The sequence below is a fragment of the Ochotona curzoniae genome, unplaced genomic scaffold, assembly GCF_017591425.1.
Source record: "Ochotona curzoniae isolate NIBS_2020 unplaced genomic scaffold, NIBS_Ocur_1.0 scaffold_274, whole genome shotgun sequence".
NCBI lineage: Eukaryota > Metazoa > Chordata > Mammalia > Lagomorpha > Ochotonidae > Ochotona > Ochotona curzoniae.
Genome location: NW_024467101.1, coordinates 3867319 through 3894661, shown reverse-complemented (window position 1 = coordinate 3894661; position 27343 = coordinate 3867319). Strand labels below are relative to the sequence as shown.

Here is a 27343-nt window from a genome sequence, read left to right as displayed (position 1 = left end):
TAATTCAAAAGTATTTATGCATTACAACAGGGACAAATCGTAAAGACATTCTGCTAAGTGACAGAAGCTAGTTACAGAGAACCATGTGTGCCATTTATTAAAACGCCAACAATAGGAAAATCCATAAAGGCAGTTAGTCAGCAGTTGCCAGAAGTGGGGGAAATGGCAGGGCAGAGCTTGTTTGCTAATGGGTCAGGAATTTTTTCTTGGTGTTAGGGTTGGGAGCCTCGAGGCCACATGTCAGGAGGCATTAGACAGTGGTGATGATTACAAAACTTTATGAAGATGCTAAAAATTGCTAAATTCTGTACTTTTTTTTAAATTTAATTTTAAATATTGTTTACATAGTTCAGAGGGATGTACGCCATGTGGATTGCCAGTTAAAGTGGAAAGAGTTGGGGTATGAAGGAAGGTGGGTGGGACAAATATTTATTTATTTATTTTCCTCCTGTATCTATAGCCAGTGGGGAGGAATAGGAGGGGACTACTCCTTGCTGTCCAAACTACATCAGCGCCTGAGGTTAGGAGATGGTTCCTTGGTGACAACTTAGAGACCCTAATGTGGGGAAGAGTATTCTAAGGTTGTTACTTGAGTGATTTGGATATTACTGAGATGTCATCAGCTTTGTTGTATCAGGGTTGAGAAAAATATTTCAAGCTCTGTTGACTGACCAGGTCCACCTAAGTGTATCCACACACCGAGGAACAAGTCGCAAAGCTTGGCCAGTAGAGTGGTCCATCCTGCACTGCTTTCCATCCACTGAAGCCCTGGGTGTCACCTACTTGCCTAGATGACATTACTTTCATGTCCCCTGTGTGCATCTGGGCATTCTGTCCACTGTGCATGTGTCAGCAACTGAGGAGGCCCAGTCCAAATACATGCACTATAATGTCATACTACTTATATTGTATTCCCTGTGGCCAGGGTTTGAATCCAGCCATCTAATTCGCGAGTCCCCCAGGAAACCTTGCCTGGAGTGACCTCAGACTTGACTCTTGTGTGCACCAGCCAGCGCACGTACACATGAACGCTGCAGCCTAGCCCAGCCCAGCCTGCCACCGACCCAGTCTTCATGCACACTAGCAGATGTCATGACGTAGTCAGGGCAACCCCTAATAATCTCCACCAGGCCCACTCGCAGCCCTGGTTTTTGTGTATGTTGGAAAGACCAAATGGGATTGGAAGTGAACCAAAAGTAATATTAATAAAAAAAATTAAAATTGAAGTCATAATTACAGCAATTTTAGTCAGTGTAGGGGTGAGCATTTGATACAGCAGTTAAGTTGACTCTCAAGACACACATGGATGGGCACTGAGACCCCTGCAAGCTTACTAGCCCTTCTCAGCCACCAGCTTCAGGTGTGTATGGGAGCTGATAGTTCTCTCCCAGGTACATGGTGAACTTGAGGAGCCTCGAGGCCACATGTCAGGAGGGGCACGATGGGATCTGAGGCGGGTGACTACAGGCAAGCTGGCTGAAGCGCACATGACCTAGAGGGAGCCCCGGCCTAAGTGAGGTGTTTCTGGTGTCTGCTCCACGGCCTGCATGGAGCCCTGGGACTGTGGTTCCTGATGGGCCTGGCTTCAGGTGCCCTGTGCAGGCCGTCCAGCAGAGACACAGGTTGGGAGGCTCCCAGTGACTCTCCGAGGTCTGAGCCGGGCAGTGCCAGCTGGACAGAGTGCCCTTCAGGGCCAGCGTTGCAGTGATCAAATCATTCAAATCAAAATCAGGGATGTATTTGGCAATTTGATTTTGCCGCAACATTCTTATTGCATTTTAAAGATTTATTTTTATTGAAAAGGCAGATTTACAGAGAGGAAACAGAGAGAAAGATCTCCCATCCACTTGGTCACTCCCCAAGTGGCCGCAATGGCTGGAGCTGATCCGATCCAAAGTCAGGAGCCTCCTTCAGGTCCCCCATGTGGGTGCAGGGTTTCAAGGCTTTGGGCCGTCCTCTGTTGCTTTTCCAGGCCACAGAAAGGGAGCTGGATGAAAAGTGGAGCAGCCAGAGTACAAAATGGTGCCCATGTGGGATCCCACCACCTACAAGTCAAGAACTTCAGCCTCGAGGCCATCGTACCAGGCCCCTTATTGTGCTATATAAAACCATGATTAAGCTCTATTGTGGAGTGTAAAAATGAGAAGCAAGGGCTCGATGTGGTGGCCTTGTGGCTAAAAGTCCTTGCCTTGAACCCACTGGGATCCCATATGGGCACTGGTTCTAATCCTGGCAGCCCCACTTCCCATCCAACTCCCTGCTTGTGGCCTGAGAAAGCAGTCGAGGACAGCCCACATGGGAGACCCAGAAGAGGCTCTTGGCTCCTGTCTTCGGATTGGAGCAGCACCTACCGTTACGGCCACTTGGGGAATCTACCTGCTGATTCTCTCCCCAGATGGCTGCATTGGCAGTGGTTGAGCTGCTCAGAAGCCATGAGCTTCATCGGGGTCTCCCTCGTGCGTGCAAGGTCCCAAGGACTTGGGCCATCTGCTGTGTTTCTAGACTACAAGCAGAAAACTGTATGAGAAGTACAGCAACTGGCATACATGCCAGGCCCCAAAAGCTCAGATGTCATGTAGTATCCTGATTTCATTTCCCTATTGTCTTTGGGATTCCCAAGAATGCCTTTCTTCACTAGAGTCTCGTGTTTTGCACCTCTCTGTTTTAATCCACTATGTTACATTAGAGCCTTGTTGATTGGTGAAGTACCGGGGAGAGAAAACAATTTTTTAAAAATATTTTTGGCTGGGCCTGACGCGGTGGCGCAAGTGGTTAAAGGTCCTCGCCTTGCACGCCTGGGATCCCATATGGGCACCGGTTCTAATCCCGGCAGCCCCGCTTCCCTTCCAGCTCCCTGCCTGTGGCCTGGGAAAGCAGTCGAGGACGGCCCAAAGCTTTGGGACCCTGCACCCGTGTGGGAGACCCGGAAGAGGCTCCTGGCTTCGGACTGGCATAGCATTGGCTGTTGCGCTCACTTGGGGGGTGAATCATTGGACGGAAGATCTTCCTTTCTGTCTTCCTCTCTGTATATCCGCCTTTCCAATAAAAATAATAAAATCTTAAAAAAAAAAAAAAAAGTAGAAGTGCCTCTGCAGTGGAGTGGTGGCTCAGCTGACTAATCCTCCACTTGCTGTACCAACATCTGATATGATGCCAGTTCCAACAGTTCAGCAGCAACATTTCTAATCCAGTTCCCTGCTTGTGGCCTGGGAAGGCAGTGGGGGATGGCTTGAGTCTTTGGGCCCCTACAAACATGTGAGAGACCCAGAAGAAGCTCCTGGTTCCTGGCTTTGGATCATCTCATTTCTGGCCCAATTATCTGGGAATATACCAGTAGATGGAAGATAACTCAGCTCACAATGAAATCTGCCAGCTGAACTCTGGCACCTCAGGTCCAGGCCAGCTATGGCTTCCTGTCATTTTCCTCTCTAAGAGTCCCGGTGGCTGTTTGTCCTTTCATTTAAGATGCATTTTGTTTGAAAAATAGTATTATAGAAAGAGTGAGATTTTCCATGCACTGGTTCACTTTGCAAATGGCTTATTCTGTGCTCACTTTGGCAGCACATATACCAAATGGCTGGGCTGATTTGGACCAAAAGCTAGGGACCTTCAAATTCTGTCTCAGTCTCCCACGTCAGTGGCTAGGATACGTAAGCACTCGAGCCAAACTCTGGTACTCTCTCAGGCTCATTAGCTGGGAGCTAGACCGGAAGTGGAATAACCTGTACTCAAACTATCACTCAGACAAGATGCCGGAATCTCATGCAGCACCAGTCCTGATTTTTTAAATTATTATACAGGTAATAAAGATGTGGGGAAGTCATGCATGGCTGTGTCTGTTCAGGTTGAAAGAGCAGAACCTTGTGAAAGACCTGCGGCCCCGGGACCTCCTGGAAAGCAGCAGTGACAGCGACGATAAAGTCCCTCTGACCAAGACTTCCTCACTGTCCAAGCGAAAACTCGAGCTTGAGGTGGAGACGGTGGAGAAGAAGAAGAAAGGGCGCCCTCGGAAGGACTCCCGCCTCCTGCCCGTGTCTCTGTCTGTCCAGGTGAGGCCCAGAGGCTCATGCTGTCTCCAGCATGCTGTGGTGCACCCCACCAGTGTGGGCTTCCTCAGGAACATCCCCCCCTCCTGGAATGTACCATGGAGGCCACACTGACGTTCTTTCAGGCAGCCCAGAGTCCTTGGGGTCAGCCACCTTGCTTTTTTTTTATTATTATTATTATTATAGCCACCTTGTTTTAAAGGTGAGTGTCCTTCTGGCCGCCCCTGTGCATTCCTCCTCACTAAGAATGTAGACATGGCCTGGTGGCAGGCCCAGCCTCGCCTTGAGGTGAGCTGTGTCCTTTGCCTGACACTTACCTGGCAGTGCCAGGCAGGGTTCAAGGACGTTTCTGCTTCTTCAGTCCCCAGCTGCCCTGTCGGAGAAGGAGGCCATGTGTCTGTCTGCACCAGCACTTGCCCTGAAGCTGCCGGTTCCAGGCCCCCAGAGAGCGTTTACTCTCCAGGTAAGGCCCCGGCCCTCCACCCACCCTCTCCCTGGAGCATGCACACATGCTTTCCCGCAAGGGGCACTGTGCTTTGTGACTGTGGGGCTTGTTATCCCAGTGACACTCCCGTTCTGTAGGAGGTCAAAGTGATCTGGGCATCACCAAGACCAAACACGATCGCTGGCTGCCTCGCCCATACCCCATAGCCTTTCCCTCTGCAATCCCAGCTGTGGGGCTATCTTTGCCAGAGCGTTCTCTGGTGCGCAGCTCCTTCAAGACTCATCTCAGACGCACCTTTCCTTCTCCTGGCACCCTCCAGCTTCGTGCCCATGGGACTGTGTGGCTAGAGTCTGTGCCCCAGTGGTACTGGCCTTTCGTGCTTTACAGTGCCAGGCGCAGTCATTATCAGAGCTGTTTAACATCTCAGAGAAGAAGCTTGTAACCAGAGCCAGTGATCGCTCATACCCAAGAGGCCCTCTGGTCACTGATCTAGGCTAGCACCAGTGTCCAGACCTCACCCACTATAGTCCCCTTACAAAGTCACCTTTTGGCATGGCTTTTGTACCTCAGCTCAGGGACCTTTGTGTAAAGGTGGTTCTTGCTGGCTATACTGTTCTAGGCCCAGGCTTGTCCTCCACACAGCAGGGCGCAGATGAGCCTGTGCCAGTTACAGATCTCTATGGGCTGTGGTGCAGCCACAGCCTGGGTCAGCTGCTCCTGTCTTGTTATGGTTTGCACCGCTGAAACGCCGGCTCCCCCAGCAGATGGCAGCACTCACTCAGGCAGGACCTGATGCAGATGCTTTCCTTGATGGCCTGTTCTTGGCCTGGCCTTCAACGCAAAACTCTCCCCACATGCTCTTCCCACCTGCCCTGCAGTGTCTTTACCATGGACAGCTGCTGGAGGCTGTTCCCAATTTCTGGTGCCTGTGTCGGGGCACAGATCCTGCCACAGTGACCCTTGGCTCCAGCTCACCTCCTCATGTGACTGTACTGCAAACCACTTATTATGCTGGACCTTTGCATCTGCAGCATCTGCAGCATCTGCAGGTCAGGCATAGCCTGAGTCCATTGGTGCCAGGAACTAAAACAGATGCACCTGCTAGACCAGGGACACTCCTGCCAGTGTCCTCAGACAGCAGTCATGGGGTCTAGAGGGCACCTTGAGAGCTTCTAAACTTTCCCTCTAAGCACCAATACCTGGTCTGTTCTTGTCACTCACACTTACTACGTCTTTGAAGATTGTTCTGGAGAGAAACTGGAAAGTTGAGTCTTGCTCCTGCTGTCCTTGGCTGGTCCAGTCCTCAGTCGTGTCTCCTGGCAGGTCACTCACCTTCTCTGCAGCTTCCTTGTTGAGCTCATCCTCCTGTGCCAGTGAGCCAGCCAGCCAGCCCTACCACGGGGTCCCTGAGCATCTCACCTACCCAGCAGACCCCTTGTCTCCCCAATACACCTGTGCTTGCTTCCCCCACTCAGGTGAGCTCTGACCCCTCCATGTACATTGAGGTGGAGAATGAAGTGACGGCTGTCGGGGGCGTGAAGCTGAGCCGTCTCAAGTGCAACCGGGAAGGGAAGGAGTGGGAGACGGTGCTCACCAGCCGGATCCTCACTGCGGCGGGCAGCTGGTAAGACCCATGTGCTGCCCATGGGGATGCCATTATCATCCTGGAATGTGGCCTTCTGTAGGAGGTCCCACAGTGCCTCCCACCCAGCTCAGGCGTGTGTGTCACAGAAGTCCCCACAGCATCCCACACGGTTAATATCACTAACCCACGTTACAGAGAGCAGACTGAGTCTCAGGATCACCCAAGTCAGGCTTTGAACTGGTGATGAGCTTCCTTTCTCCTGGCAGACCTCTGAGGCCTTGGGTTCTCGAGTGCCTAGCTAGCTCTCCGTGACCTGGGCAGCCCCAGTGCAAGCCCTGCCAAGCTCATCAGCCCTGTGGACAAGAGGGACACAGAATCTCCTTCACCCAGGATCTCGGGCAAAAACCCAGCCTTGCTATCCCAAGCCTGTCCCCTCTCTTCCTCTGGCTGCCCTTGCTCAGGGTGATCCCATGTCAGGCCCAGGCAGCGCAGAGAGATGCTCTGCATCCCCAGAGCTGCTGCTGCTGCCTCAGCACCTGACCCCTGTGACGCCTGTCCCACCTCTGCCTCCCAGCGACTTGGTGTGTGTTGCTTGTGAGAAGAGGATGCTGTCAGTGTTCTCCACCTGCGGCCGCCGCCTCCTCCCTCCCATCCTCCTGCCGTCCCCGATCTCTACTTTGCACTGCACGGGCTCCTACGTCATGGCTCTCACAGCTGCAGCCACACTGTCCGTCTGGTGAGAGTCAGGCACAGGGTGGGACAGGCCCCAGGCCCGTGTTAGCTCACTGCACGTGTGGAGACGGGGTGGAGAAGGTTGGCCTTTAGGCCTAGATGGAAGCCCTGCCAGCTTGCAGTGTTGCTTGTGTTGGGTGCCCATGTGGGCGGGAGCTGAGGGGGGTCTGTGTGAGGTCAGGTGAAGACCCCAGCCTTGCTCTGACCCTCACAGGAGCAGACCTCATGCTTCCCTGGCTTCATAGCTGTGCCAAGGCCCTTAACTGCGCCCATCGGCAGTGAGACAGCTGATGCCATGGCTGCTGTAGCCAGCTTCCCCCCATTGTAGATGTGGGCGCTGGGTCCCCGATGACTCAGGCCTGGGCTTCTGTTACTGAGACGTGCAGAGGGCCGGGGCCGTGTGCGAGGACCTTGGTGTGGGAGCAGCCACGACCTGCCCTGTCGCAGTGACTTGTGTTGGAGAGTAAGCGGTTCCTGTCTCTCTCAGGGATGTTCACAGGCAGGCAGTGGTGGTGAAAGAAGAGTCTCTACACTCCATCTTGGCAGGTAACCCTGACAGCGGGCCCTCCTGTCCATGGGTGCCCAGGGGGTGACAGAGTCTGGTGGGTGGCACCGAGAATGGCTGGCACGGGACATTAGGCAGCCCATGCTAGTGGCTAAGTGGGCATACAGGCACTTGCTGCAGGACTGTGGGAGCCAGGGTTCAGATTCTTCCTTGACTACATGTGCCTGTGCACCCGAACTTATGCCCGTGCTGTCTCCCAGGAAGTGATATGACGGTGTCGCAGATCCTGCTGACACAGCATGGAATCCCCGTGATGAACCTGTCCGATGGGAAGGCATACTGCTTCAATCCGTCACTTTCTACATGGTAAGCAAGCTACCCTGCTGCCCAGGAGATCCTCCATCTGCTCTGGGTGCTGCAGCACAGGCTCCAGGTCCTGTGGGTTCAGCTGCCTGGCCCTGCTTTTCCTGGAGTGTAGGCCATAACAACAGCCAGGGTGTGCCCTGCCATCCCCATGGGATACTGCCAATGTCCCCAGAGCCTGTGCATTATTTTGTGGGGCCACATTTTTAGAATAGGCATTTTTTGTTTGCTGTTGAAATTTTTTTTCCCCTCATCTACTTGAAAGGTAAAGATGGGAGTATTCCACCCACCGGTTTACACCCTAAATGCCTACAACAGCCAGTGCTGGACCAGGCAGAAGCCAGGAGCCCAGAGCTTTTACATGGGTCTCCCACATGCGTGGCAGTAGCCAAGAACTTAAGCACCATCCACTACCTAGTGGGATGCATTAGCAAGAAGCTGAATCAGAGGAAGGGCAGCCAGCGCTCAAATCTGCATTCCAGTGTGGGGTGCAGGCACTGTGAGTGACATTCTAACCCACTGCAGCACCTGCCCCAAACTGTCTTGTTTGGGGTTTTTTTTTTTTTTAAGATTTATTTATTGTTATTACAAGGTCAGATATACAGAGAGGAGGAGAAACAGAGAGAGGAAGATCTTCCGTCCGATGATTCACTCCCCAAGTGAGCGCAACGGACAGAGCTGTGCTGATCCAGAGCCAGGAGCCAGGAACCTCTTCTGGGTCTCCCACACAGGTGCAAGGTCACAAGGCTTTGGGCCGTCCTCAACTGCTTTCCCAGGCTACAAGCAGGGAGCTGGATGGGAAGCAGAGCTGCTGGGATTAGAACCAGTGCCCATGTGGGATCCCGGCGCGTTCAAGGCAAGGACTTTAACCGCTAGGCCACGCCGCTGGGCCCTTTTTTTTTTTTTTAAAGATATATTTATTTTAATTGGAAAGACAGATTGACAGAGAAGTCTTTTAAGATCTTTTTTTTTTTTTTTTCCCCTCCATTGGAAAGGCAGATTTGAGACAGAGAGCAGAGACGGGAAGATCTTAATATGGGTTTCCACACAGGCCCTATTAGCGCAGCTGAACTCCAAAGTAGCCCTGCCAGCGCCTGTCTAGCCTAGTGGAACAAGGTAGACCTTCAGACTTGGAGAACTACCAGCGGTGCAGTGTGGTCTGTTCTCTTGCCCTGCACAGCTTGGGCTTTGGAGCCCGTCCTAGATTTGTAAAATATCTGAATTCATAGACCATTTTATGTTAAAAGTTGCCAAACAGGGCCAGTGTGTGGTACAACAAGCTAAACCAGCCGCTGTGACACCAATATTCCCTATGGGTGCTGCATTGAGACTTAGCTGCTACGCTTCCAGTCCAGCTGCTGCCTGTTAACATGCCTTGGAGGACGGCCCGAGTCCTTTGGTCCCTGCACCCGTGTGGGAGATGCAAAAGCAGCCCCAGGCTCTGGCGAATGAAGCCCCGGACAGAAGAGATCTCTTTTGTCTGCCTTTCAAATAATAAATAAGATTTTTTATCAGGACAGAAACAAGAGCCAAGCACAAGTAACTGTTTCTTAATCGAACTGAAAAACGTCTATAACCTGTTCTCCCAAATTGCAAAAAAAAAAAAGGAGTGTTACATGTGATTGTCATAATAATGGGTACAAGCCCAGTATTTAAGAAGTGTTGATTATAGGCATCTTTGTAATTTGGATGCACTTTCAAAAGCTTCCAGGCGTTTTAAAACTGTGTGAGCCACTTTTAAGATGAGAAGGATCCAGAGAAGGTGGCAGAACTGCCTGCCCAGGGATGTTGAAGTCCAAAAAGGCTGGAGACCTGGCACTGCTTGGCTGCCATCCAGGCCACGCAGGTTCCTGGGCAAGCCATGGTGGTGTGTGACTCAGCACTGAGAAACACACTTTACCCACGGAATTCCTCATCTGTCCTGCTGAAACCAGGGAGCTGGACTCTTTCCCAGTAGAGCACTGTTGGCACCATCACTGCTGCAGTCTTTCTTCTGGAATAGTCACTTCCCAGGCCCATCACCAGGGTATGGGCCAGGCCTGGGCACCAGTGTAGAACTGCAGTATGGCTCAGGGTGGTTTGGTGGTAGAGCTGCCTCTGCCATGGCCATCCTGCCAGCCTCCTCTGACTGACTTACTGATGTTTCTGAGCTTTGCTCCTCCTGCCTTTGCCTCCTCAGGAACTTGGTTTCTGATAAGCAGGACTCCCTGGCCCAGTGTGCGGACTTCAGGAGCAGCCTGCCATCCCAGGATGCCATGCTGTGCTCAGGACCCTTAGCCATAATCCAGGGCCGCACCTCCAAGTACGTGAGCTGAGTACCATGGCCACTGTCAGCCAAGGCAGGCTGGGCGGGACTGCCTGGGGGGCTGAGATTTGTGGGCACTCATTGGGTGATACTTCAAGGAGGTGACTTGCACATATGCCTTGTCATTTCAGGGACTCGGGGGGCAGTCTCTTGAGTGCTGAGGGTCAGTATTTTGGGTCAAGGGAATGGGTCACTGGCATGTCATCTCAGAAGCCTATGGCTGGCATACCTCTGAGAACTCCACGATGTCTTTCAGCAGACAGCCTAGTAGATGGGAAGCCTCAGCTGCCTGGCTGACCTCAGGGGTCCTCAGGCACAGGGGACAGCCCCCTGCCCCTCTCTCTCTGTTGCCTGCTACCTCATCTTGTGTGTTCTGCCCACCCCTACAGCTCGGGAAGGCAGGCTGCTCGGCTCTTCTCTGTGCCTCACGTGGTACAGCAGGAGACCACCCTGGCCTATCTAGAGAACCAGGTCGCAGCGGCACTCACCCTGCAGTCCAGCCACGAGTACCGTCATTGGCTCCTCCTCTATGCGCGGTACCTTGTGAATGAAGGTGAGCGTGCTGGCAGCCCCACGCAGCCTTGTCCTGCCCTTCTGGCCTCCCTACACAGCTGTGCCCCTTTGAGTTGGGTGAGATGTGTGTGGGCCCAGGGTACTCTGCACTCTGACCATTGCCAGTCCCACCTCTTAGCACAAGACGCTGGCTGCCTGCCCAGTGTGCTCATCCCTTCAGCCCCTCAGTCCTCAGCCTAAGCTGCACTCAGGGCAGTGCAGCAGCAGCCAGGCTGCACAGGAAGAGTCAGGGTTGAAATGAACCCTCTGCAAGGCAGATGCCACATAGTCCACCTTCGTCCCTCTGATCATGTGCCTTTTGGTGATGCTTTATGTTCCCATGGCTTCAGTTACCGTCAGGTGCTGACAGAACCCTGATTCAGCCTCCACCCTTGGCACTGGCTGCACCCAGGATCTGGTGACTAGACCCTCGCTGTGCGCCCTCTCAGCCACCCCTCCTTAAGCAGAGCCATAGCCTCTCTATCCCCTCAGGCACCTCACACTGCCTGTCATCCTTCCTCCAACAGGCCTCACTGCCATTCTCCTCCTGCAGTTCCTACACTACCCAGTCCCTTGGGAGGGCCTCACAGAGCTGGCCACATCTTGTCTGTACTGCCTTTCCAGCACACAAGTGCTGATGCTGCCCAGGGAGTGGGCGAGGGAGTGAGACGCTGGGGTCCTGGTTTCACTGCCCCACGCTGAGATGTGTGCAGAGGGGTTTTGCATGTAGTAAGCAGTGACAGGCATTCATTCATTTCTTTTGGTAGAACTACAACAACTTATCCTTGATTTTTTTTATTTTTCTTTGTAATGTGTCCCTATTTCTGTTTTGTTTTTCTGTAATTAGGGTTTGAATATCGACTCCGAGAAATATGCAAGGACTTACTGGGTCCAGTTCACTACTCCACTGGAAGCCAGTGGGAGTCAACAGTAGTGGTAGGTGCTGCTTTCATTCTTGCTGCGAGAATTTCTCTCTTGAACCATGGAAGTAGAGATGTTAAAAGTAAGCCAAAGTGCTCCCAAGTTCGTCCCTGCTGGTGCTCTCCAGCACCCTGCTTAGGTCCTGGTGCCAGCACAAGGGGCAGGCCCTCCTCCACTGGAAAGGTATGCAGCCCTTGGCATCAGGAGGTCTGTGTCACATGTCGGTGCCAAGGGCAGCTACCTGTAAGGTGCTGCCAGACTGGAGGAAGGCAGGTGTAAACAAGCAGAAAGGTAAACTGACAGGAGACTGAGACTGAGTTACTGCTAAGAAGGCATATGCAGGGTAGTAAGATGCCAGTGCCCAGGGAGGAGTGCTGAGAAAATGGCCCAGGTGAAGCCCATGGAAAAGGGGTCAGCCTGCAGAGCCGGGGACAGGGCCCGATGGTGAAGAGACGACCTGCCATACCCCAGGCCACTTTGGCTGGCACAAAGGAGGCAAGAGGAGAGAGGAGTGGGTGACAGACAGGTAGGGAGATGAACAGGGGACCATGGCAACCTCAGGAGAAGCTGCGGCAGCATTGATGTGAGATGAAATGGAAAATTGCCCTGGGGCAACCAGGATACAAACCAATGCCCATATGGGATCCTGGAGGATGCAAGGCGAGGACTTGAGCCACTAGGCTATTGCACTGGACCTATATTTCACATTTTTTATGACTTTTCTAAGAGCCCTCATATGCATAGACTTCAGTTTCTTTTACATAAAAATAAACATCTTTTAATTTCATTCTCCACAAAGCCTTTTTTGTTGTTGTTAAGTTTTTACTTTTTTTCCCCTTAAGATTTGTTTGTTTATTTTTTGAAGAGGCATATTTACAGAAAAAAAAGAGCCTCCATCTGCTGCTTCACTGCTCAGATGTCTGTAATGGACAGAGTTGCACTGATCCCAAACCAGGAGCTCCCTCCAGATCTCCCACACAAGTGCAGGGTTCCGAGGCTTTGGGCCATCCTCTACTGCTTTCCCAGGCCACAAGCAGGGAGCTGGATGGGAAGTGGAGCAACTGGAATACAATCCGGTTTCCATATGGGATCCTGGCACTTGGAAGTGGAGAATCTAGCCAGTTTAAGTATTCTTGTGTTTGAGGGTAAGCACAAGTGCTGAGTGTGAAAAGAACAGCTAAGCCAAGGGCAGTGGGCAGGCCAACGAGCCCATCCTCCCAGGGCTTATAGAGGCTTTGCATACAATGACCTCCTGTGTTGTTCACTCCGTTTTAAGTGTGGTTGCAGTGTGTCTTAACTTGGTTGAGTTATGGTGTCTTAAGTTCAGTCTGTTCATGTTGCTGTCCTGCAGCGATGGGCTTGGTGCACGGAGCCGATAACATGTGTGGATTCTGACTGATGGTCAAAAACCAAGGTTTATGGGTTGCTGACTCGATGTGAGGAGATCAAGTTGAGTCCCTTAAGAGCGGGGAGAGAAAAGCTGTATGACAAGGTTAGACAAGATGCATAAAAAAGAAATATTCATGCTGCAAGCATTTGCATGGCAGCTAAGACGCCGCTTAAGAGCCTGTGTTCCATATGGGAGTGGGTTCGAGTCCCAGCGCTCCAGTGCACCGAGGGAGGAGGCAGCCGGTGAGGCCCCTGTGTCCACCTGGGAGATTCTGTATGTCTTCGCCCTGGTCTGACTGGCTGCTGCAGCGTTAGGGGCTGAGCCAGTCCTGGGTGGTCTCTCCCTGTGTCTGTAGGTTTCAAATAAATAGATCTTCACTTACCCCGACTGTAAAAAAAAAAAAAAAAAAACACAAAGCCAAGGTTTATTAGGGGCATCAGACTTTATACAACAAGGGTCACATGGGATAAGGGAGGAAGTGTTGAGCTTATCAACAGAATCCATCAGCTATTTCTGTACTTTTGTTTGGAACTCCTGTTTTGTATATTCTACGAAGTGTTCTCATTCACATGCTGTCCACTCAGCTATTCTCATGCAAATGATATCCATTTAGCTATACAAAAGGTACACAAATGATGTCCAATCAGTTATACAAAAGGTATCCTTTCAGTTGTTCTCATACAAATATTATCCAATCAATTGTTGTCCTCCTTGACCTTCTAGTGTCACAATGTCTTTCTACGTGTTCCTCTTAAATCTTTGACAGTATTCTTCCCTGGACTTGTAGCATCCCATGTTGTATAAATGACTGATTTACAATGCTTTCTAGGAATTCTTGGGATCCTAGACCTGGTGCAGTAGCCTAGCAGCTAAAGTCCTCGCCTTGCAAGCACCTGGATCCCAAATGGGCACCAGTTCTAATCCCAGTGGCCCCGCTTCCCTTCCAGCTCCCTGCTTGTGGCCTGGGAAAGCAGTCGAGGACGGCCCAAAGCTTTGGGACCCTGCACCCGCATGGGAGACCTGCAGGAGGCTCCTGGCTCCTAGTTTTGGATTGGCTCAGCTCTGGCTTTTGCAGCCACTTGGGGAGTGAATCATTGGACAGAACATCTTCCTGTCTCTCCTCCTCTCTGTATATCTGTCTTTCTAATAGAAGTTTTAAAAAATAAATCTTAAAAAATTCAAGAATCCCATCTTGTTTTGAAGATTGACAAAACATCAAGGCCTTAACCCTTGAGGACAGACAGCAGTGACTTTTCTTTGATTCTTGTTTTTGTTTTCTTCATTGTCTGAAAGGTGAAAATTGCACTTCGTAAAAATTTGCTGTATGCATATTTATATTTTCAACTGTCAGATTTTCAAGTGAGTCGTTTCTCTGCTGGAGTTAACTGGGTTATTTATTTTGGAAGGTAGTGAGCATTTATCCCCCCAGCTTACACTCAGCGTGAACTTGCCCCCATAGTCTCAACTCTCAAGACTGCCTTTGCTGAGGATGCATTCAGTGTGTCAGTGAGGAATCAGTGTTCAGATCCAGAGCCTGATTCAGATTCTTTTGATATTGTTCACACACTTGACAAGAATACAGGCCCATAGGGACCATCAGATCGGGTGGGGAGAGTCGTGGAGTGGGGGAAGATGAGCAGGGCAGTGGCTTCCAATTTCTTTTTTGTCCCTTTTCTCCTGTATGGGGTGAGGGGAAGGGAGGAGGAAGGGACTTCTCCCAACTGCTAGGTCACACCAGTACCTGGGGATGAGGGATGCCTGCTTGATACTATCTTAGAAACCCCGATGTGAAGAAGAATGTTCTGAGGTTATTGCCTGAGTAGCTTTGAGAGTTCCAAGACACTGTTGGTTTCAGTTCTCCGAGACTGAGAAAACCCTTCCAAGGTCCATTGGCTAACAAAGTCTACCCTAGGGCTCCACTCCTACACCCGGGCATGCTGTCCACTGCACAAGCATCAGCACTTGAGGAGCACCAGTTCCAAAACACGCATTCCAAGGTCAGACCACTAATTCTTTTGGCTGTAGTTTTGAGCCTAGTGATCTAGTTGAGAACTTCCCCCAAGAAACTTCTCCTGAGGTGACCCCACACCTAACCCTTGATTGTGCCAACCAGTAGAGGGTCCTGTTTAGTCTGTCACCGTATTAGCCTACACACACGTACACATACAAACACTGGTGATTTTAGTTGCCAGGTCAGTCCTGTCCCCATCCCCACGTCCCATGAAAACCAATGGGTATTGCAGCCCAGCATAGCGTGCCACAGACCTCACCCTTGTGCACACCAGAGGGAACTACAGCCTAATTGGGGTGACCCCCCAATAACCCTCACCAGGCTAGCCCCCAGCTCCAGTTCCTGCACATGCTGGTATGTGCAGCAGACTAGTACAATCCGTGCCACATCCAGTTGTGCTCTTGTATGTTTGTGGCAGCTTATTTCAGCTCACCTGACCCCACAAACCAGTCCACACATTGCCAACGAGTGCAACAGAGCTTGTTCAGCCTGGCCACCCCAGCCCTGGCTCTCCTGTCCACCAGCAGGAGCTACAGCCCAGCAAAGAAGTGCTTGCAGTTTCCCTACTAGACCCACTGCAGTCCTAGATCTTATACTTTCCAGGGAGTATGGAGATCCAGTCTGACACGACCTGCACCCTGTCCCAGCCCTTGCCAGTAGATTTTGCAACAAGGCCCAGTTGGCACTTATCTCGGCCTTTGCATATGCCAGCAGATGCTGCATCCTGACTCTGGCTGTGACAAGCCTGCCCCTAGTCCCAGCTCTTCTGGGAGGAACTTCAGCTTACCCCAGACTGGCCAACCTCCAGTCCCAGCCTTAATGTGAACTGGTGGATACTGTGTCCCACTCTGGCATGGCCTACACCCCGTCCTGACTCTCACATCTTCAAGTGGGTGATTCAGACTAGTCCAACCCACCTCACCCCCAGACCCGACCCACATGTATGCCAGTGGGTCCTGTAGCCCAGCCTGGACTGGACTGCCATCAGCTTCAGTTCTCCCCTATCTGACTGGTTCTGAGTCACAGATATCACACACAGTTGTGGGTGTTTGGTTTAGTCCTACATGGCCCACCTCCAGTTCTGACCTTCATCAGTGGGTAGTATGGCCTTGCCAGACCAGCTCACACCCAGTTTTGCTCTCACTGGTGGGTGCTACAGCCCAGCCCTGCCTGGCCCACCCCCAGGTGCAGCTCTCATGTGAAGCAGCGGGTGCCACAATCTATCCCAGCCCATCCCACACCCACTCTGACTCGCGAGCACCAGCAGGTAGTGTATAGTAGCCCAGTCTGACACATTCCTAGACCCAGCCCAGCATATGTTGAGGGATCCGTAGCCATGTTCAGCCTCATTCGTCCCCATTCCCAGCTCTTGTGCTCACCAGGGAGAACCTGCAGGCTGAGAGATCTTCCTGTCTCTCCTTTTAAAAAATACATTTTTCAAAAAGAAAGATAAGAATTATAACAAAGAAGGCTACATTTAAAGGTACACACACACAAAAAGTATATACACAGTTTTGGAAGTGAAATTGGTGTTATAAGACTCATTCACTCAAGAGATATTTTCAATATTTGAAATTTTTCTTTTTTTTTTTTTAAGATTTATTTTTATTATTTTTTTATTGGAAAGGCAGATATACAGAGAGGAGAGACAGAAAGGAAGATCTTCCGTCCAATGATTCACTCCCCAAGTGAGCGCAACGGCCGATGCTATGGCGATCCGAAGCCAGGAGACTCTTCTGGGTTTCCCACGCAGGTGCAGGGTCCCAAAGCCTTGGGCCGTCCTCGACTGCTTTCCCGGGCCACAGGCAGGGAGCTGTAAGGGAAGCAGGGCCGCCGGAATAGAACCGGCGCCCATATGGGATCCCTGGTGTGCAAGGAGAGGACCTTAACCACTGTGCCACCACGCCAGGCCCCCAACATTTGAAATTTTTCAAGTTAAAAGAACAAATGTGACAGTCATTTTTAAAATGCTATGTCTAAAAATGCATTTGAATGTAATCATCATCATTATGTTTATTTCCAATGACCTCAAATTATGTTTCAAATTAAACTGCCAAGTTGAGGTTCCTGGAAGATGCCTGGAAGATGTTTCCATGCGTGTTCATACATGTGAATTGCAGCCAAAATATCAAGTCTGTGTCACACCACAGCAGTTACTTCGAGAGCACTGCCGCTGAGTTCTCCAGTGGCAGTGGAGCACACCTGGAAACTCGGTGCCCATAGCAACATCCTCAGGTAGCTTGAAGCATTCCCGTCTCTTACCGAGGTTGCAAGCCCAAAGTTGGCAGATACTCTGAGGCTGGTACAGTGAAAGCACAGGAGAGTCTAAATGCCAAGCATCAGAATGTACACTGCATGGAAGATCTGCTTCATGACACACTTTGATGTGTGTACTTGTGTTGCTGGGCGCACACTCCCCCTTGACAGCACCCTGCAGTGGTGGCGACAGTGGCAGCAACAGCGATTGCCCATATATACCTCATGCCCGCAAGGGAGAATCAGGGGCCATGTCCCCACCGTGCTGTGCTGTGCTGTGACCTCTTGCTGATGGTTTGGTTTTTGGTTTTGGGGGTTGTTTTTTGTTTTTGTTTTTGTTTTGTTTTTTTGAAGATTTATTTATTTATTGGAAAGGCAGATATACAGAGAGGAGGAGAGACAGAGAGGAAGATCTTCCGTCAGATGATTCACTCCCCAAGTGAGCACAACAGCCGATGCTATGCCAATCCGAAGCCAGGATCCAGGAACTTCTTCCAGGTATCCCACACAGGTGCAGGGTCCCAAAGTTTTGGGCCATACTCAACTGCTTTCCAAGGCCACAAGCAGGAAGCTGGATGGGAAGTGTTGCTGCCGGGATTAGAACCGGCGCCCATATGGGATCCCGGGGTGTTCAAGGTGAGGACTTTAGCTGCTAGGCTGTGGCGCCGGGCCCTGATGGTTTGTTTTTAAAAGTTGATGTTGGGTAGTTCTGGTGTTGGGAACTCCAGTGGGTCTGTCCTTGTTACCTACCAGTGCTTCCAGTGGTTGTCACTTGCACTGTTTTATCTTTTGTGACTTTTCTTTCCCCATCTGCTGGACATTATATTTAAATATTACTTGTAGAAGTTACTTGAGGAGCTGGTGCTGTGGCACAGTGGGTTGGACCTGCCATGCCAGCATCCCGTGTAAGAGCTGGTTCCAGCCCCGCTGCTGCACTTCCTAATGCACCAAGGAAGCAGAAGACAGCCCAAATGTGTGGGTCTCTGCATCCAAGTAGGGAATCTAGATGGGGCTTCTGGCTGCGGCCTGGCTGAGACCCAGCTGTTGCAGCCATTTGAGAAATAAATCAATGCATGGAAGAGATTCATTCTTACATTTCTCTCTCTATCCTTCCCTCTCCGCCACTCCATCTCCTACCCGTCTCCATAACTCTGCCTTTTAAATAAACAAATATATGTTTTCTAAAATCTGGAAGTCATTTGAGATGTGAGGTAATGTTATATTCTTCCACAAGGTACTTTTGCAAAGATTCTTCAAAACATGAGTGGAAAATATATATTATGAAAAGCCAATGCCTAGAGTTCAAAAAGCATGTGTAACAAAACTTAGGCTTAAAAAATGGTTTATTTTGAATTTATTTGGAAATCAGATAGGAAAACAGAGATCTTCCATCCACTTAGTCCCATCTACCTATTCCCCAAATGCCTGCAGAGCCTGAGGTTGAGCTGGGCCCAAGCCAGAGGCCTGGAATTCAGTCGGTCTGGCACCTGGCAGCTTAGGTATGTGAACCATCACCTGCGCCTCCCAGGGACTATATCCGCAGGAACTGGTCTGGCGGCCAGAGCCAGGGCTCAAACCAGGCACTCCGGTGTGGGACATAGGCGCCCCAAGTGTTGCCATAACTGCAGTGACAAGCACCTATCCCAAAATTTTACTTTTTTTTTTTTTTTTTATTGGACAATCAGATATACAGAGAGGAAGATCTTCTATCTGCTGCTTCACTCCCCAAGTACCTGCAACTGCTGGAGCTGAGCCAATCAAGAGCCAGGAGCCTCTTATGGGTTTCCCACGCGGGTACAGGGTCCCAAGGCTTTGGGCCATCCCCGCTGCTTTCCCAGGCCACAAGCAGGGAGCTGGATGGCAAGTGGAGCTGCCAGGATTAGAACTGGAGCCCATACGAGATCCTGGTGTGTGTTCAAGGCGAGGACTTTAGCCACTAAGGCCCACATTGGCCCTTAATTTTTATGTTTTTAAAGATTTATTATTTGAAAGGTAGAATTAAAGAGTTGTTTCTTTCCATGCGTATGGGAAGAACGTGTGTGGTGTTGAGTTGTGGTGCCTCCCCCTGTGTGTCTGACACCATCAGCTCCGGAATGGTGCAGAGTCTGCCCTCTGCCCAGCGCTGGTGGAGTGTGCACTGAAGTCTCCCTCACAGGGTGGTCCCCTCTGTTCCGAGGCTCTTTAATGCCACGCGCGGACTTTCAGTCATTGTAAAATGATTTGGCTTTGCACCATGCATATCTTTTTCCAACTTCAGCCTTCCCAACTGGATATTTATGTTCCTGGTTCATGTCTAAGAAGCTGTTTACTCATGGCTGCATCCATCCAGGTGCATTTTGGCTGGCTGGCTGGCTGGTTGGTTGCCTTTGGGCTTTTGGACCTAGGTTAGCTAGGAGAGGCTGGATTGTGTTCCCTCTGCTCTGCTTTTAGCTTCTTGTGAGTTTCTCTCCTGTTACGCTTACTTCCTTTTGACATTTTCAGGGGGGGTCTTTCCCGTGATCAGTCTCTTGAGGTTCTATAATCCTAAAATGTTTGTATTGCCCCCTGGTATGTGAATAATTATTTAGTTGGATAAAAGCATTGTAGGTTAGGAGATCTTTTTTCCCTAGCATGTTATGAATCCTGACATTTTCCCTTTGAGAAAATTTCAGAATCTGTCTTTGACAGCCTTGAAGCGTGTCTGTTTCATCCCGATGTGTCCGTCTTCTGTCACTTGTTTGATCAGCATTCTGTGAGGCCTTCAGTCTAATGCAAGTCTCTTGACTTAGGTACAGTGTGTCTGCCTCATTTCCACATCGACCCCCCCACTGTGTGTCAAGCTGCCCGTTCTTCCCCTGCTCTCCGCCTTGACCTGCCCTTGGCCGGCTTCCCCGCTGCCTGCCCCTTCCACTCCAACTCATACTTGAACCCTTGCTTCTGTTGCTCGTCCCCTGCAAGGACTGCTGCTCAAGCCTGGTAGCTGCATGTCCTTCTTTCCCTTCATTTCATGCCCTGTTACAAGCATAGCTGTCATGGGTTTTGTTTTTGGTTTTATCTTAGACCCTCCCTTTCAGTATATCTGACTACTCTCCCCATCACCCCACCTCCCCCTGGCCACTCCACTCCACCCTGGGAGGCAACTATGCATTTTAGAGGTCTTGGTTTTTATTTTTATTTATTTTTTTGTTAAGACATTTTTAGGGCCCAGCGTGGTGGCCTAGTAGCTAAAGTCCTTGCCTTGAATGCACAAGGATCCCGTATGGGCACCGGTTCTAATCCGAGCAGCCCTGCTTCCCTTCCAACTCCCTGCTTGTGGCCTGGGAAAACAGCCAAGGATGGCCCAAAACCTTGGGACCCTGCACCCACATGGGAGACCTGGAAGAGCTCCTGGCTCCTGGCTTCGGATTGGATCTTAAATAAGATTTATTTTTTAGTTGAACGGCAGAGTTACAGAAAAAGGAGGGAGAGAGAGAAGCTTCCATCCTTTGTTCATTCCTCAAATGGCCACAGGAGCCAGGGCTAGGCCACTGCAAAGCCCGGAGCCAGGAACTTCTGGCTCTCCCACGTGGGTGCAGGTGCCCAAACACTTGGGCCATCCTCCACTGTCTTCCCAGGTGCGTTATCAGAGAGCGGGATGGGAGGTGGAGCATCCAGGACACCAACTGGCCTCCATATAGTATGCCAACATGGCAGATGGAGATACAATCTGCCTCACCACGGTGTAGGCCGCAAAGGTCTGCTCCTCTGGTTGACACAGCGAAGACTGCATGTGGTGGGCTGTGTTGCCAGTGTGTTCAGGCATGTAGACTCTGGGAAGAGACTAGCATGTAGATTGGTGGGAAGACGTGAGTTAAGATGCCCATGTCCCACATCAAAGTGCCTGATTTGAAACTCGGCTCTTGTTCCCAGTGCCAGCTTCCTGCTAATGGAGATCTTGGTACCAGGCTGATGGCTCATGCGATTCAACACCTCGCTTGTCCTTGCCTCCTCACCCTCAAATAATTAAAAGCAAACCAACAGAAAGCACCACCATGCAGAGCGCAAGCACTGACACCAAAGTTACTCACTGCCCCAGGTCCCTGCTTCCCCCAGAGTCACACAGCAGGCTCCGAGGGAGGGCCCAGGGAAAGACGCATTCTCACAAGGTTGCAGGCCAGCCTGCCTGCTGCCTTAGAAATTCCTCTCCATCTTTCCCTGGAAGGCCAAGCCATTGTCCAGTCTGGAGGGCCAGTGACAATTCTGTCAGCAGCCCCAGGGCTGACAGAGGAGCAGCACCTGCCCCAATCCTCACCTCCTTCCACTTGCCACTCATCCCCCCGGGCACAGCACACATGGTCAGCTCTGCCGCAGCTTTTGCTGTGTGGAAAAATGGCTCTCCAGGCTTCCCCAGTGGGCAGGTGCCAGGGTCTCCGTGAGGCTAGGGATGCCCTCGGCCTTCTCACTCACCTGTCACTCCTGTACCCACAGGGTCTGCGCAAGAGGGAGCTGCTCAAAGAGCTGCTGCCAGTCATCGGGCAGAACCTCCGCTTCCAGCGCCTCTTCACTGAGTGTCAGGAGCAGCTCGACATCCTGAGGGACAAGTAGCACCCCCTTGCCTGCCCCGACTGCAGCTGGGGCAGGGCCGCACCGACACCACCCAGGGCCAGCTGTCCCCGCCTAGCCCGGCCCACAGGGAAGAGGAGACATGCACAGGAGACTGTGCTCCCCGGCAGATGGGCCCTGTGACCTGGGCCTGATGCCACCAGAGAGGCGGGCAGCCCAGCCCTCCCTGCAGGCACACCTGTGCAGACCCAGGACCTGGACCCGCCCAGCTGCCCTGAAGCAGACACTCGTCCCTGCCCGACAGATGTGTGCTGCTTCAGCTACAACAAATGAGCCATTTGTGAGAGCAAGAATCCAGACCCCTTAGGTATCACGCAGTCAGCCGACAGGCGACCAGAGCCGCAAGTGAACAGAATGTTGTTCTGACACACGGACTATTTTTGTACTAGGATTTGCTAACTTGTAATATGGAATTTTCCTTTGGTCAATAATCAGGATTTCCCTATAAGTTACTTGGACATTGGTCACTTGTAGGAAATTTAAACTCTAATTATGACAGCTACACTGAAAAAATAATTGTACTGAAATTAACTTGTCTATCTTCATCTGGTTTTAATTTTTAAATGTTTGTAAAAAGAGACTGTTTTTTGGGGGATGGGGCAAAGGGGTGGGCAATTTCTTTTGTAAGTGTAAAATAAATGAACACGCATTGGATATCAAACTGCCCCCGCTTCCTCCTGTCCTACCGACGTCCACTCTCCTCCCTGTGCTGAGGGGCCTCCTGAATGGCCAGGGACAGAACACGGGAGCTGCAGGAGACCTTTCCCTGGCATCGCATCCTCCTAGCCCCACACCCAGGCCACCTTCCTGGCAGTGCAACACCTCACCTACCCTGGACCAGTAGGTAGCCACTACCTTGCACAAATCACCTCTCAAGTGAGGTGCCCCCATCCTTGGTTGGTTCTCATGTTGAGGCCAAGTCCCAATCACGCCGGACACCAACACCTGCAGGATGACGGCTTAGCCAATTTTGTGTGAAGAAATCGATCCAAGACAGTCTCAGATACACTAAGGGGTTTTCTCCGTGAGTGGACCAAGATGCTGACCCACTGGACAGGAGAAAGAATCACAGGGTCTTGAAGCCTGGATGGTGGCTTGGCATCCTCATCCTTGGAGCCCTACCTCCCACCTCAGAAGGCCTGACGTCTCAGGCTGCTTTCCTGTCTGCATGCCATCTCCTATTCCAGTCTCGCACCTCGGGCACCCAGAGGAGACCCCGGTGCTCACGCATACCCAGGAGAGCCAGCACGCGCTGTGTGGATGCATCAGAAACCAGGCTGCTGTGGGGACTTGGAGTGAAACTTAGGCCTCGCCATGTGGTGGTTCTGGGAGGAAACACAACCACAGGACTGTGGTAAAGTCTGCAGTCGCAAGGACCACGTAAGCAGTGCCTTTTCTCTTCGACAATGCTCCTTGGAGGGAAATGTAGGCAATCATGAATATCACCACCACTGCTGTGTGGGAGGGATGGAAAAGCAACAACAAAAAAACTGAGGCCAGGGATTGCCACTTCAGCCAAAATGGAATAACAAGAAACAGACTGACCTTCCCCCTGAGATGGCCGGGGAACTCATCAAAATGCACAACAGTGACTCAAGGAAAGGAAGGATACTGGGTGAGTCCCATTATGGTCGCCTCTGCTCTGGGTCACAGCATAGGCAGCCAGAGCGCAGGTACAGCCAGGGAGATGAGAGGCCTGTGCTGCTGACATTCATGGGACAGAATATCAGAGAAAGTTTCACAGCATGACAGCCCCCAAGCAGGTGAGGGCTGGCTGGGTGCAGTAAATTGCCATATGAGGCAGTACAAAAGCCAGACAAAAGATAGGAACAAGACCCAAAAGAGTCCTACTAACTTTAATTGCATCGCAAAGCCAAATTTAAGATTTATACGAACCTGCAAAATGGGGCTGCCACTGTAAGGCCATCACCTGCAACACCAGATCCCAGAGGAATGTGAGTTACCTGACGTGGGTGCTCTACTTCCAATCTAGCTCCCTGCTAATGCTTCTGGGAAAGTAGTGGAAGATGGCCCAATTGCTTGGGCTGCTGCATCCATATGGAAGACCCTGATGAGCTACTGTCACAGCCTTAGCCATGGCAAGCTATTTGAGGAGTGAACCAGAAGATGGGAGATTCTCTCATTCTCTTTCTGTAACTCTGACATTCAAATAAATCTTAAAAAGAGGGGTGGTGGGGAGAGACAACACAGTAGCCTAGTGGCTAAAGTCCTCACCTTGCATGTGCTAGGATCCCATAAGGACACCAGTTTTAATCCCAGCAGCCGTACTTCCCATCCAGCTCCCGGCCTGTGGCCTGGGAAAGCAGTCAAGGATGGCCCAAAGCCTTGGGACCCTACACCAACATGGGAGACCCCGAAGAAGCTCCAGGTTCCTGGCTTTGGATCAACTTGGCTCCAGCTGTTGCAGCCGCTTGGGGAGTGAATCATCTTCCTGTCTGTCCTCCTCTCTGTATATCTGACTTTCCAATAAAAATAAATAATTTTTTTTAAAATCCGTGTTTTCTTCCTTATTACATCACATTCTTGCTTTGGCTTGGGTTTCTAATTTTTTTCTGAAATTTCTGTTTTGTCATTTCCTTTACTGTTTTAAACCTAGAATACTTCACCAAAGATACCAAGGTAGTAAATTAAGATGTCTGACAAGAAAGTTTGCCACCACATTGGGAAGCAGAATGGCAGTTCATTGAACAGCACATCATAGAGCTACATGACTTGGCAATGCTCGAAGGAGATGCATCCAAGAGGAAGTTATGCCCACTCAAAGACCTGTACAGCACAGCACTGTGACCCACGACAGCCATTCGAGCATCAGAACAGTCCAAATGACCACAGGAAGTGCCAACGTGAACAAACGTTGGTCTGTCCACTCGACGGTCTATTATTTCACCTTCACAGGAGTGACAAGCATGCTGACAGCCCCAACACACCATGTATTCCATGACCTCATGCAAGTGAATGTCCTTCATACACACTGGATGGCTGGCTTCCAAGGGATAATGGGGCTAGGGTTTCTCTTTTTAATTATTTTATTTTGATAATCTTTACATAGTTGATTAGGACACAAAAGGTCAAGGGCTACAGGAAAATGGGTAAGATTGTCTTCACATTTTTTTTTTTCTGTATCTGGGGGAAGAGGGGAATAAAAGGGAGAAGCCCCATCCAGCCTCCCAACCATCGCAGGGTCCCCGACGTGAGATATGCTCCAAGGGTCCTGCTCAAGAGGTTTTTGATAGTTCAGCTGTCCTGAATTGCAGCCAATCTTGCCATTCCAAGCACAATGAAATCTCTCCAGAATTTGTTCTAATTTGTTCTGTCCTCCATCCTCTGTTGTGATACCAGGTGTCCTCTGCAGGTTCTGATGGATTCCCATATCCTCCATGTCCAGCTGGATATGCTGTCCACTGTTCCATCTGAGCCTCTGAGGAGGCTCAGCTTTGACACATGCACTCCATGGTCAGGCCATGGAACCTTTTCTTCATGGATGGGGTTCTGAGATCAGAAATTCTGACTCATACAGATGTTCTAGTCTCTCCCCTCCAAACCACCAGCCGGCCCCTAGATGCTCATTTTTCTTTGAGAGTATTTTGGTAGGGCCCAGCACAGTGGCCTATTGGCTAAAGCCCTCGCCTTGAATGCGCCAGGAACCCATATGGGCGCCGGTTCTAATCCCAGCTGCCCCGCTTCCCATCCAGCTCCCTGCTTATGGCCTGGGAGAGCAGTCGAGGATGGCCCAAAGCTTTGGGACCCTGCACCCACGTGGGAGACCCAGAAGTTCCTGGCTCCTGGCTTCGGATTGGCACCTGCACGGGAGACCTGGAAGAAGCTTCTTGCTGTGGTTTCAGATCAGATTTCAGCTGTAGTCACTGCAGCCATTTGGGGAGCAAACCAGCAGATAGAAGATCTGTCTCTTTGTAAATTGCCTTTCTAATAAAAATTAATAAATCTCACCATATAGGTGCCAGTTTGTGTCCCAGCTGTCCCACTTCCCTTTTGTCTCTCTGCTTGTGGGAACGCAGCAGAGGTTGGGCCTCCCTCACTGATGGAGGACACCTGGAGGAAGCTCCAGGCTCCCAGCTTTAGGTGAGCTTAGCTCTAGACACTGTGGCCATTTGGCAACTTAAACAGCAGATGGAAGATCTGTTTCTCTCCTTCTGTCTCTCTGATCTGCCTTTTGAACAAACAAATGACTATTTTAGGAAAAAAAAAAAGGTTAATTTTTATTGGAAAGGCAGATTTAAAGAAAGGACAGAGAAAGGAAAATCTTCCATCCCCTGGTTCACTCCCCAAGTGGCCACAACATCCAGAGCTGAGCCAATCTGAAGCCAGGAGCCAAGAGTTTTTTCTGGGCCTCCCACATTGGTGCAGCATCCCAAGATTTTGGACCATCCTCTGCTGCTTTGCAAGGCCATAAACAGAGAACTGGATCAGAAGTGGAGCAGCTAGGACACAAACCAGTGTCCATATGAGATGCTGGTGCTTGCAGGTAGAGGCTTAGCCTGTTGAGCCACCACATTGGTCCCTAATAATTCTTTCAAAAAGAAATACATGGGCCTGGCATGGTGGCCTAGCGGCTAAAGTCCTTGCTTTGAACGTGCCAAGATCCTGAATTGATGCCGGTTCTAATCCCAGCAGCTCCACTTCCCATCTAGCTCCCTGCTTGTGGCCTGGGAAAGCAGTTGAGGAAGGCCAAGGCCTTTGGACCCTGCACCCGTGTAGGAGACCTGGAGGAAGTTCCTGGCTTGAGGACTTGAGATATCCTCCTTTGCTTTCTCAGGCCACAAGCAGGAAGCTGGATCAGAAATGGAGCAGCCAGGACATGAACCAGCACACATATGGGATGCCAGTGCTGCAGGTAGAGGCTTACCTTGCTACTCCTCTAAGCCAGCCCTTGTGTCTTGCTTTCTTTAATTACTGGTTCACTTTGTTGTTGTTACCTTTTTTTTTTTAGACAGAGTGATTATTTTAATGAAGTTATTTATTTTTATTAGAAAGTCAGATTTACACAGAGAAGCAGAGACAGAGAGGAAGGGCTTCCGTCCAATGCCTCACTCCCCAAGTGGCTGCAATGGCTGGAGCTGAGCCAAGCCAAAGCCAGGAGCCAGGAGCTTCCTTTGGGCCTCCCACATGGGTGCAGGGTCCCAAGGCTTTGGGCCATCCTCGGCTGTTTTCCTAGGCCACACACAGGTAACTGGATGGGAAGTAGAGCAGCCGGGATTAAAATCAGTGTCCATATGGTATCCCGGTACGTGCAAAGTGAGGACTTTAGCCACTAGGCTCCCTTGCCGGGACTGTTGTTGCTTTTGACACACACTTTTCTGTTTGGTTTGGCTTCTGGAGTTCTAGGAATTCACCATTTCCACCATGCAGATTAGAAATCAGAGTGTGCACACACACACACACACACACACACACACACACACACGGAAAACTGAAAACATTTTTTTTTCTGGACCACTTGGCAAGTTTCCCACCAGAGTTGAAATTCTTAGAATCCTCTTAAGAAGGAACATTTGGTTTCGTTACAAGTAGACAACTATGTGGAGTCCTGATTTATGAGCGAGCCTGTCATTTTGTTTAAGCATTTTTTTTTATTTTATTACAAAGTCAGATATACAGAGAGGAGGAGAGAC

The 27343-nt window shown here is 50.6% G+C and overlaps 1 protein-coding gene across 1 annotated transcript in view; it reads left to right on the top strand.

Moving 5' to 3' along the window:
• LOC121171751 (protein HIRA) overlaps positions 1-22292 on the top strand; it is a 71485-nt gene extending 49193 nt beyond the window's left edge. The window contains exons 16-25 of the mRNA XM_041003441.1: positions 3845-4049; positions 4408-4509; positions 5967-6115; positions 6651-6812; positions 7296-7354; positions 7574-7679; positions 9856-9978; positions 10371-10534; positions 11381-11469; positions 21558-22292. Of these exons, the coding sequence (XP_040859375.1) occupies positions 3845-4049; positions 4408-4509; positions 5967-6115; positions 6651-6812; positions 7296-7354; positions 7574-7679; positions 9856-9978; positions 10371-10534; positions 11381-11469; positions 21558-21674 (1276 nt within the window). The 3' untranslated portion in view covers positions 21675-22292. The remainder of the gene's footprint in view (positions 1-3844; positions 4050-4407; positions 4510-5966; positions 6116-6650; positions 6813-7295; positions 7355-7573; positions 7680-9855; positions 9979-10370; positions 10535-11380; positions 11470-21557) is intronic.
• Positions 22293-27343: the final 5051 nt, after the last annotated feature.